Source organism: Cnephaeus nilssonii, assembly GCF_951640355.1.
Source record: "Cnephaeus nilssonii genome assembly, chromosome: 7".
Taxonomy (NCBI): Eukaryota; Metazoa; Chordata; class Mammalia; order Chiroptera; family Vespertilionidae; genus Cnephaeus; species Cnephaeus nilssonii.
In genome coordinates, this window is record NC_137078.1 from 72,267,390 (window position 1) to 72,279,372 (window position 11,983).

An 11,983-nucleotide genomic window follows, 5' to 3' on the forward strand; every position below is an offset into this window, starting at 1 on the left:
TGGAGCTGGCCATCAGCTCTCGGATGCCAGTGCTGGAATCAGAGCCCGTTTCTGTCCCGTCTATAAAACCAGCTGCCCATCAGTAACATGGGTGGCTCTTAATAATTCCCTGCATGCTTTATTCTTTCTGAAATAGTTTCTAATCCAGACTTTTCACAATGATTTTCAAGGCAATATGTGTAAGAGGGGCTGGGCATGGCGGTAATTACTCTGGTTTTACAGATTAGGAAACCAAGGCCAGGCTTGTTGGGGAATCATTAGCATTTTTTAAAGTGCTTTGTTTTTTCCTACCGCTCACTGCGGCAGCTCAGGATGTATGTAGCGGGATGAAGTGACAGGATGTAGATTCACAAAGCTAACCAACAACACAAGGAAGGGGGCAGAGAGCAAAGGGCCTCAGGGGTCCAGGCCAGGGAGGAGTCAGCAAGGCCAAAGAGGGCTTCGGGGAGAGCAGAGCTTGAGGGAGGGCATCCGGATGGGTGGGCTGGCATGGCAAAGCCTGGAAGCAGGGCTTGCTCCACCAAGTTCTTCTCCGTGAATCAGAGGCTGGGTCTCCTACCCGTTAGCCCAGGTAGGAGCCCCACCCCAATGCTCCTGCCCCACAGACCGCCAAGGTGCAGGCCCTCCTGCCCTCCATGGTGAAGGGCCTGAAGAGCGTGGACGGGCTGCTGGTGATGGAGGCGGGCCACAACCTCAAGACCATCTTCAAGGGGCAGGACCGGAAGCTGAATGACAGCTCGGTCTACGTGGAGTTGCTGCAGATCCTGCTGCCACACTTCAGTGACGTAAGGAACCCCACCGGGGTGGGGGGTGGGAGGTGGGAGGGGTGGGGATCGGCATATAGAGGGCAGTTCTTTACTGCCCTGCGGGCTGCAATACCCCCACGGCCCGCAGGACCTGGGCAGGGCCAAGTCATTCCAACACGTCCTTTTGCAATAGGTTTGCACAGAGAAAGGTCCTTTTCTAATTGGCTCTCACAGCGGGAGCGCTCACAGAGGCTGGCTTCATTGCTATTGGTGCACCTACAGGGGGTGCATTTTTATCGGTTCTGGCAGAGGGGGGGGGGGCGCATTTTCCTACTTGGCACTTAGGTGAGCAGGACCCCTGGCTGGGAAGAGCGGGCGGAGCTCTGAATCTAGGCTCCGGTCAGGGGGAGGCCAGCCCCAGGTCAGCCCCACCGGGCGGCCTCTGCTAGTCTCTGTCTCCTGCGCCTGGAGGGCCACTCGGAATGAGTGGAAGGAAGGTCACGGTGCCTCCATGTGGGGCTCAGAGGCCCAGGCAGCCTCCTGGGAGGAGGGGACGCGCCTGAGCCTCCGCGTCTGTCCCAGTCACGCGAGGATGTGCGCTCCTCCTGCATCAACCTGTACGGCAAGGTGGTCCAGAAGCTGCGGTCACCCTGCACGCCTGCCATGGAGGAGCAGCTGGTCAGCACCCTGGTGCCCCTGCTGCTGACCATGCAAGAGGGCAACACCAAGGTGGGCCAGGTGAGTGCCCGGGGCCCTGCGGGCGGGCGCGTCTCCCTCTGTGGAAACGGATCCAGAACCACCGACCACATACCGTGGGGAGTCCCTTTTCCAAACGCACCCCTGTCGGGATTCCTCTTCCAAACAACCAGCCCACTTGTACAGTTCAGACGGGAATTGGTTTTCCAAAATCCAGTTTCACACAACTCTCTCCTGGGACGTTTTCTGGCTGTCCCGGGATGCCGCGGCTCTGACATTCTCTTCCTGTTGGTCCCCAGTTATGCGTGAAGACCCTGTTCCGCTGCTCTTGCTTCATGGCTTGGGAATTGCCAAAAAGAGCTTATAGCCGGAAGCCCTGGGACAGCCAGCAGCAGGCGGTGACCAAAATTTGCAGCTACCTTGTGAGTATGAGTATGTTGGACGTGGGCAACTCTTTCCTTTTTTCTTCTTTCTTTACACATCCTGACTGGCAATTCCACTGCCACCCATGAGTCGCTGGCTTCTGCATGTCCATCTCCGTCTCTGACGTGTCTCCTCACTCCTAGTGTTCGCTTTCCAGTGGCCTGCCAGACGCCTCCGGCTGAGCCCCATGCACGGCAAGCTCAGCATCCCTCTCCTGGCCTCCCCATTTCACTTCTGCTCGGTCCCTCTAGATCCCTAGGATCATCCTAGACTCTGTCATCTCCCTCACCTTCCACGTGGGATCAATCTTAAGTAACCGGAATACCCCTGAGTCTGTTTTTCCCTCCCCATCCGCAGTCCTTGCTTTTAGTTCAGTTGTGGATGTCCCTCTGCTGGGACATGGGTCCAGCCACCCAGTGGGCTCCCAGCCTTTAAACCCATCTTCTGCAATCCATTCCCCACCCAGGCCAGCAGGGTGGTCTGGTTAACACACGCATGTCTTTATCTTCTGGAAGGGCCTCCTTGGCTCCTTGTTTACAACCGAGATTCCCGGGTGTACTGTCTGGGGCACAGCTCTGTGAGACCTGCCCTACCGGGGAGAAGAGAAGTTCTCAAATAAGTTTGGGAAATACCACATTGTCATCTTCCTCTCGGGTATTTGCAGTGCTATCAGCTCATTAAAGTCTTGGAGATGTTCTGTGCTACGGACATGTTTCATGGTTGTTTAATGTATGGTTTCCCAGACTTATGTGACTGCAGATCCCCTTTCTAGGTAACACCTGAGAACACCCTAAGGTAGTGAAGTGCTGCATTGCAGGACACAGCCCGGTTCCTCCTCATGACACCTAGGAAGCTTTGCCATCCAGTCCTCTTTATCTTCCCTGTTGTCATGGACAGGGTTCCCCGGATGCAGACTCTAAGACAGAAATGAGCATGCCGGGGGTTTATGGTATGAGGGAGGACCCTTGGGGTCAACACCTGTGGAAGGGAAGGCAAAGAGCAGGAGTGACAGAGAATCAAGCCTCAGTGTAGTTCAGAGGAGGCCTCAGCCAACACTATGTGAGATTCTCCAACTGGGGCCGGGGGTAAGGTCTTCACCCCTCTGAGTGCACCTGTCTCTGGAGGCCAGCCACCCTGGGAAAGGACGTGACCTTGGATCAGCGGTTTTCTCCAGCCAAGGCAATGCCCAAAGCTGGGGGAATACATTTTTCATACCCAAAGGGAGAGCTGGACAGAGCATGCCAGCATCGCCCATACCAACCTAACAACTATGTACAGATGGTTACTAGAATCGAGAAAAGGGCTCAACACCACCATTATCAATAATGCTCAGAATCTCCTCAATCCAGTGTCTAATATTATTACCATCATCGTTCAGAGAGAGAAAGGCCTGGAGGAAGTGTTTGGCCAGGGCACCAATCCAGATCCCTGCCGGGCCCAGTGATGGGCAGATGCTGATCCTGAGTGACGGGCAGTGGTCGGGCCTGCGGCAGCCCGGAGGCCCGGCCCCGCTTAGAGCCTGCGTGGGTGCTCCAGCTCACTGTGCAGCCACTCTTGCCAGGTCTCTGGTTTCACAAGAAAAGCCAGAAACCCAGATTTTTGTAAGGCATTAATGAGCAATCAATTTAGCTTGCTTAAAACCCTGTGCTGGTCACTGCTTGGCTGGCCACTGTGGCCTGTGGGCTGCCAGCTTGCGACCTCTGTGTTAGACCCCACAGGATTCTCAGTCTCTTCTTTGGGCTCTGAGTGTCAACAGCTTTGCTCATGTGAAGGTCAAGTTCCGGTCTTAGCTTTAGGAGGGGTGGTAACCAATTCATCAGTTCATTCATTCACGCACTCATCCATCCATCCATCCTACACTTTCTGGGTACCGGCACCCTGCCAAGTCCTGCCCAGGGTGCTGAGTTGAGTGAGATGGCTCCCTCTCTTTGGGGAGCTCAGATCCAGGGGAGAAACAAGTATAAATAAGTACAGCACAAGGTCAAAGTGCTGTGACAAAGTGTGCAAGATGCTGCAGAAACATCAAGAGGGGTGGGATCGGCTCTGCCTGAGGGTTGAGGAAGCTTCAGGCAGGAGGTGGCTTCTGAGCTGAGCCTCAAGGCACAGGAGGGAATTCATCAGATGAGGAAGAGAGGGAAGGGCACTGAGATCAGGAGCCATTGCTGGTACCAGGCACAGACCTGGGGAGAGCTGGCGACCTCCTGGGCCTGGAGCACAGGGTGCAGGCGGGTGGAGGCAGTGGTGGAAGTTGAGGCCGAGAAGGAACTTGATCGTGAAGGCTTTGCACACCAGGCCCAGGAGTTTGTTCCCTGATGTGCAGATTGTCCACTGAGGAGTGATCAGATCAGACTTCTCTTCATCTCCCGCAACAGCCTCTTAGCAGGATGCCTGCCCCCAGTTTCCACTTGATCAGACTCATCCTGAACACCACTGTCAGACTATTTTGCCCCAAATTGCCTTTGCCCTGTCACGCATGGAAGCTGGCTGCCTATTTTCTAATGCATAAGTAAGCCCTGTTCCTGTCTAGTTTTCAAGGGCTTTTAAGACCCTCCTCACTTTCCAGTTTATTCCCAACTGCTCTGCAATTGAACCCTTCACCCTGGTCAGACCTGTCTCCTTATGGATCATGTCCCTTGCATGCCACGTGCATTCTCACCTCCGGCTGGACTTGCATTTTAGAACTTTCCACCCAGCTGCAGCGGGGGCATGGGGGGGCGGGGCGCGGAAGAGGAGAAACTGAAGTGATTGTGTAATCTGCTAAGACAGTGGTCGGCAAACTCATTAGTCAACAGAGCCAAATATCAACAGTACAACGATTGAAATTTCTTTTGAGAGCCAAATTTTTTAAACTTCTTCTAACGCCACTTCTTCAAAATAGACTCACCCAGGCCGTGGTATTTTGTGGAAGAGCCACACTCAAGGGGCCAAAGAGCCGCATGTGGCTCGTGAGCCGCAGTTTGCCGACCACTGAGCTAAGAGAAGATGAGGCTGGCCTCTGGGGGCTCAGGCAGGGATACTCAGGAGGCAGAGGGCCAGGGCTTGGCTGCCTGACAGAGTCCTTGTGAGGGCTCAGCGCTCTCGGGGTTCTCTTGTCCCAGGTGAACACCCACCGAGACAGCGCCTCCACATTCCTCAGCCAGAGCCTGGAGTACTCCAAGAACCCCCGGGCCTCCCTCCGGAAGTCCTCGGTCCTGTTCATAGGTAACCTGCCCTGGCTCCTGGGGTTCTCCACAGTCTCCAGTTTGCTTCCACCCCTGGGAGGAAGCTGCCAGCCCTGTAGGCACCTTTCCTTGGGTTTGAGGGCTGGCCAGCAGATAGTCATGGTGCAAATTAGAAAAGTCTTCTCTAAGATCAGTGCCTGGGAAGAGGGCCACAGGCTGCATTCAGCCTGGGTCCTTGTGCAGGCCACCGCCTTGGCGCCTGTACCCAGCAGAGCTGCTGCTGCCCGCCTGGGTCCAGGCCCAGCAGGAGGGCCACGCGGCACAGCGGGACAGGGAAGTCAAAGCTCAGCTCCTTGATCCCCTTTCTGAGCTCAGTTTTCTCATCTGTGAGTTGGGGCTCAACCCCTGTTTTAGATGGAGGAGAATTTTTCTTTTTAATGTGAAGCCTGGCTCGTCAAGGTGCTCATTCAGTGTTAGTCACCATCATTCTCCTGTTTCCCACAATCCCGACCTCTGCCTCTGTGGGGAAAACAAATAGCAGATTCCCCTCACCCAGAATCCCCCACAGGACCCTTCTGCTGGCACGCTGGGTATGTCTCCTCCCAGCCATTCCCCTACCCCAGTGGTCGGCAAACTCAACAGAGCCAAATATCAACAGTACAATGATTGAAATTTCTTTTGAGAGCCAAATTTTTTTAACTTAAACTTCTTCTAATGCCACTTCTTCAAAATAGACTCGCCCAGGCCATAGTATTTTGTGGAAGAGCCACACTCAAGGGGCCAAAGAGCCGCAGGTGGCTCGCGAGCCGCAGTTTGCCAACCACTGGTTTAGGGTCCTCAGAAACGGCCCCAGCCCTCCTCTCCCCAGTGGATTGAAGAACTGGTCTGGCGGGAGATCCGTAAATCACATGTGAAACACAACACGGTGTATACAGAGAGAGACACGCACAGGGACTCGGGGAGCCTCGAGAGGTGCTTCCCTTAGCTTGGGGGCAGGGGCAGGAAGGACTTCCTAGGCGAGCAACTCCGTTGAGCTGAATATTCAAGGACAAACAGGAATTAGCCAGAAGGACCATGGAGTCACCGAGACACAGGACATGACCCATCCTAGGGAGCTTGTAGTGTCGGAAGGGCCTTCCAAGAGGTACAGGCATGCAAGGACGTGCGGGCACTTTGGGAGCCAGGCATGCCGCCCCTCCAAGGGCCCTGCCAACGGCCTGCCTGGAAGGGACGCCAGGCACTCAGCGTCTTTCATGTTATTGTGGCTCAAACTCCCTAAACAAGGGGCAGCTGAGGCAGCACCGCCCCACGTCTCAGGTGAGGACGCTTAGGGCCAGTCTGACTCAGGGACCACCTGGGGCTGCCCGTCAGCATTGGCGACAGCCCACATCCTGCCTGTCCTGATGCCATCCCCGCCCTTCGCGCCTGCCCCCTCTCCCAGGGCCCCTCTCGCGGACTCTGTCCCAGGGTCAAAGTGAAGTTCGCCTTGGTGTCCTCACTTGTGGGGCTGCAGAAGAGTGGGAAGAGCTGCTCTGAGGAGGTCTGGTCCGCGGGCGGGACGGGGGCGGGTCAGAGTCAGGAGGTGGGTGTGCTGACCTCTTGCTTGGATTATACTCAAGGGTCCCTGGTCCCCTTCATGGATAGCACAATGACGGAAGAGCGTCTGAATGAAGTTAAAGCCGGTAAGTTGTGCCCTGTGTTGGTGAGAATTCAGGGGCCAGTGAGAGAAGGGTGGGCTCACAATGGGTCAGAGGAAAGGGAAGGGATGGGTCCCAAGGCAAGAGTCCTCAGCTCAGTTCAGTTGTCAGTCTTCATGCATGCGAGTACATGTTAGGTACCATGGAGTCACCAATACACAGGACATCACGATCCTAGGGGATCTTATCGTCTAGGAAACAGGCTCAGAAAGCCAGACCAAAACCACTTAGTTCAGAGCAAGCAGTTCAGACTCTCAAGGGGGGAAGATTACTTTTGTAACTGGGAAAGCCGATGGGAAAGCCGATGGTAGGCTGGGGCAGTCCAAGAAGCCTTCCTGGAGGAGGCACGCTTTGCTTCAGCCTTTGAAGTGTAAACAATTTGAGGAGCTGGGAGACCGGTAAGATGAGGGGAGGCTGAGCCGAGGGTGCCTAAGCCAAGGTGTGGAAGTGAGAAGGAAGGATGAGGCGTGAGACCCATGTGAGGACCTGGTCTTAACAAGTGGCCTCTTCCCTCCCATGACTCAGCTCTGGAAAACTTGAGACATGACCCGGAAGCATCGGTGTGCATCTGTGCGGCCCAGGCCCAGGACAACATCCAGGCCAGCTGCTGGCGGACCTCCTGGCCACTGCCACATGGGGACCTGTGGGTGTGTGACCCGGCCGCCACGCACCGCTGGAGCTCCAGCTGCGAGAACCTGCCCACGTCCCACCAGCCACGCTCCTGGATCATGCAGGCCCTGGGCTCCTGGACGATGTCCTTGAAGCAGTGATGTCCCTGAGCCCCAGCCCTCTGCAGGGGAGGCCCTGGCCCCAGCCATGCTCACTATAAATGCCACGTGGCTCACCTCTCGCCCCTGAGTGTTTCCTGGTGGGAGATGCCCCAGGGTCTGGAGCAGTCATTGCTCCACAGAACGAATCAGTGAGAGGAGCATGGCCTTCGTCGTTGACTCCGACAACATTTACGGACTCGCATAGGATGTGAGTCCACATGTTATAAGTGGGGAAGCTGAGGCTCGGAGAGGTGAAGCAGCTTCCTCAAGGCCACACGGTAAGTTTGCTGGGTGTTTCCGTTTCCCCTCCCCCACTGGGAGAGCATAAGTACAAAAGGAGATGATGATGGGTCTTTTTTGAGGGAGGAAAAGAAGAGACTCCTCCCACCTCGTGACATCATGCACAACCCAGAACCCTAAGCTCTGAGACCCACCCTCGGGTCTTTACCCAGAGATTGGTCACCATTCGTTTGGTTAACATTGATTGAGCAGCTAACCTGGGCCGTGCCTGCTCTGGGTACCCGAGATACAGACACGAATGAGACCCAGCCGAGCCCAGGGCAGTTTATGGTCTAATGCAGTGGTTCCCCACAGCAGGGTGATTTTTGAGCCCCCGGGAATATTTGTCAGTATCTTGAGACATTTTTGATTTCTACAACTTGGGGCAGGAGATGCTATTGGTATCGAGGGTAGAGGCCAGGGATGCTGCTAAACATCCTCCAATGCACAGGAAAGCCCCCACGGGGAAGAATTATTCATCCCAAATTGTCAAAAGTGCTGGGGTTGAGAAACTTTGGTCTAATGGAAGTATGAGAGACATACGGCCACCGGTAGCCCAGCAGGTCAGTACTGTGATGAAGGGAAGCGTGGAGCTCTGAGGTCCAGAGGAGATATATAGACCAGCTTGGGGTTGGGTGTCAGAGAGGGCTTCCCAGAGACAACGGCCCCCTCCAGGGGGTTTGGAAAGATGCCCGTATGGCAGATGCGTATGGAGAACAGGGCTCATAGAGCCAAGGCCCAAGGGCAGATACATAGGTGCAACAAAACCCAGTGGGAGGGAAGAGGAGGGCAAGGGTTGGTAACTGTGGCCTTGGAGGCTGTGCTAAGGAGGGAGACCTCACCAGGAGAGCAGTGGGAAGGCGTGATGGGGAGGCGAGAGGCAAGCAGGGGAGACACGGAGATTTCTGCTTTGGAAAGCTCCCTCCTCGTGGGGATACAGGAATCCCCAGGCACTGCTGATGGGAGGGAGAAGAGTGCAGCCATTTGGAACTGGGAATCTGTCCGTCTTCAGTCACGTTGTTTATATATACCCATGACCCTGAATGTGTCGCGCTCAGCATGGCCAGGGGTGAACCTGGGGGCGGGGGGAGGGGAGGCAGTGAAGGATTAAAGAAGACAGACAAGAGAATAAAGCTGGGGCTAGGTGGGACACTGCTTTCGGATGGAGAGACAGTGCCACAGCCTGCAAGCCGAGTCTTTATTTTATAGCCAGACTCCACGAGGCAAAGTAAGGGCGTGGTCAAGATGTTTCCAATGTTCTCTCGGGGTTCGAATCTACTCAATTACATGCACCTGAAGTCTATCGATTTGTTTTGGTAGCACTTGCTGCACCTCCCCCAGCCCACATCCCTCAGCCACCTGGGACCACAGGTTTGGACTATAAAGTCATGCTTACAATTACAGCCTTTGGCTATAATTGTGCTGGGAGGGCTTTGCCCTCCAAGGTGGGACCTGCACGTGGCTTTGCCACGAGAGGACTGTGCCCTCTTATTAGTCCGAGGCTCGAACCTGTCCAAACGCTGTAGCCGCTCTCCACACCTGAAATTCTACGTGGGCACACATCTCAGGGAACTCCTCCCACAGGTCCATAAGGAGCGATGGATGAGGGAGTCCATCACAGTGCTCTCTGTGATGCCTGCGAGAGCAGGACCTGGGCCTCCATCCTCAGGGAGTGAATGGGCGCCATGGAGTCGAGTCCCACAAAGCAGAGGTGGTGGGGGTATGCATAACACCATGGGCAGGACCTAAAACACAGTGCTGAGTGGAAAAAGCATGTGAAAAATGTATGCACACGAGTTGCATTTTGCAAGAACACATACAAGCTGAAAATACACATGATAGATAACACATTAGAGTGATGGGAGGGGTTGAGGAGGGCTCTGGGGCATAAAAGGGAATAATGGAAAAGAAGGAGTGGCAGAAAGCTCACTCTAAGTGGAACAAAAGGGCGGGGGGGGGGGGGAGTTGTGTGGACAAGAGCACAGGCAGGGAGACCTGGCCAGAGGCTTCAGAGAAGAAGGGCAGGGATGCTGGGGTGCAGTGTGGGATGAAGAGGGTGAGCAGACCTGTGTGAGATTAAGGGTGGAGAATTTTCAGAAGCTGGTGGTTGATGAAGGAAGGGGAGGAAGAGCAAGGTACTCAGGTTTCTGGGTGGATGACTGGGTCAGCGGTGTCCCCGCACTGAGTGGTCCCTCATAGCAGGAGCAGGTTTGGGGAGGGGTGAGTTCAGGCTGGACCTGGTGAACTTGATGGGCTTGTGTGCCATGCTAGCAGAGACACCCACCAGGTGGCTGGCTGCACAGGGGTGGAGCCCAGCAGAGGATCTGAGCTGGAAACAGACCTGAGACTCATCTGTGTACAGGGGTGAGGTGAGATCCCCGGGGTGAGTGTAGAGTGGGAAGAGACATAAGCCCGAGGAGCACCTACATTTAAGCTCCTGCTGCGGATAAGGAACCCATGAAGTTGACCACACGATCACCCTCCAATAAATGGTAGGCCAAGGCCATCAGGATACTGGGCTAAAGAGAGAGTAGGAAATGGGATGGTTCTTTTCCATTGCCAGGAATGTTCACAAGCATGGCCTCCTTGGAGTTTCATAGCAGCCATACAGAGTTATGGGGAGGGTAGACGGGCTTCATTGCCTATAGTCAACAGACGGGGCTCAGACGCTGGGCCTTGTCCAAGGTCACAAAAGGGAATCAAAGTGTGAGTCCCAGAGGTCTCCTACCCATGCCTCAACCCTTTCCTCCCGGAGACACTGCTGCTTTCATTGGCTAGAACCCAGGTTTGGGTGTGGCTTTCACAAATGACAGCGACCATATTCCAGATCTAGGTGGCCCCGAAGCTCAACAGAAGCTAATAGGCTCCGTTGCTGGCCAAAGCCCCAAGTGGTCGTCTTGAGTTGGAAGGGTCAAAGAGCACTGGGAAAGTCACTTCCCTTCTCCGAGTCTCCCCTATCAGCACCTTGGTTTTATAGGGATCAAATTTAAAAGTGGAAGCAAAAGGACTTAGTAGGCTCTGTACCCAAGAAGGGAAAAGATAATGAGAAGGTCAAGTACGGGAACCATGGTTAGGGAGCAGGCTGGAGGAGGGAGTGTGGAAAAGATCTGGGTTTGAAGGAAAGGGACCAGGTGTTCTGCATGTGGGCAGGTTAGAAGGGAAAGACACAGTCCTGGCCCTGGAAGGCTCATGGCCCTCCATGTGTCATCCTTAGCCCTGCTGTTTCTCCCATCCTCCACTACTGGGTTTTAGATCTCTTCTCTCCCCTGGTGTCTCACTAACAGTCTCCTTCTCAAGCTCTTAACCCAGCCTCCCCTGTCGATCTGTCACCTGGCAACCCAGGCCTTCCCGAGACAAATTTACCCTTAGGTCTTTTCCGTGGTTCACTATCCTCTGCAGAATGAAGGCCAATGTGCAATCAGGCTCTCCGGCCCTCTCCCACCTTGCTGGCCTTACTCTCCCCGTATCCAGTGTGCTGGCTGCTGTATACCTCCGTGCCTCTCTGCATCTGGGCTCCCACGGCCTGAAATGCCCAACTTTCCCTCCACCTCCATCCATCTGCAGAAACCTTCCTCGTCTCTGCATCGCCTCCTCTGTGAAACCTCCCCGAATCTCCCTGTTACCAGAGAGGAGACCTGGCCCTGAGTGGGTCTGCCTCGGGCTGGTCTGTCGTTTGTAGGTTCTTGACTTCATGAAGGAAAGATTTCACAATACAAGTCCAAGTGACTTTGAGAGTACAGTAAGTTTATTAAAGCTGGGGCTGGTGAAACAAGGGAGGGCCTAGGATAGAAGAAGCAACAGGAGAGAGAGCCTAGGCTCCCTAGAAACATTATAGGAAAGAAATGAACCTAGGTAGGCTGCTTTGCCTCACTGGAAAGTCAGAGAAAAGGTGGCCTTAGAGACAGGTTAGGGGGTAGCCCGGGACAAGCTGCTGCTGCCCATTGCTCCTCTGGTTGCAAGTCTCGTGGTCCCTTAGAGTTTGGGAGATGTGTGCCTGTGAAGGAAGAAGAGGCAGAAGGGAAAGATGCAGGTGTGCTCCCGGGAGGGAGAGCCTGTGCTGGGTCCTCTCTTTTGAGGATTTTTAAAGGCTGGGAATTTAGGGGAGGATTTCAATAGAATATTCATCAGCTTTTCTAGGTGTACCCTTTCGGGTCCTGGTTTCTACTGATTGGTCATTAGTCATAGTAGCTGGTCCTGGGTCACCCATCTGG

The 11,983-nt window shown here is 54.7% G+C and overlaps 1 protein-coding gene across 1 annotated transcript in view; it reads left to right on the top strand.

The window, feature by feature from the left end:
* MROH7 (maestro heat like repeat family member 7) overlaps nt 1-7,493 on the top strand; it is a gene marked incomplete at both ends in the record, with an annotated part of 32,036 nt that extends 24,543 nt beyond the window's left edge. Inside the window, 6 exons of the mRNA XM_079776089.1 lie at nt 606-785; nt 1,329-1,484; nt 1,742-1,864; nt 4,964-5,066; nt 6,646-6,708; nt 7,249-7,493. Coding sequence (XP_079632215.1) covers nt 606-785; nt 1,329-1,484; nt 1,742-1,864; nt 4,964-5,066; nt 6,646-6,708; nt 7,249-7,493 — 870 coding nt within the window. The remainder of the gene's footprint in view (nt 1-605; nt 786-1,328; nt 1,485-1,741; nt 1,865-4,963; nt 5,067-6,645; nt 6,709-7,248) is intronic.
* Nucleotides 7,494-11,983: the final 4,490 nt, after the last annotated feature.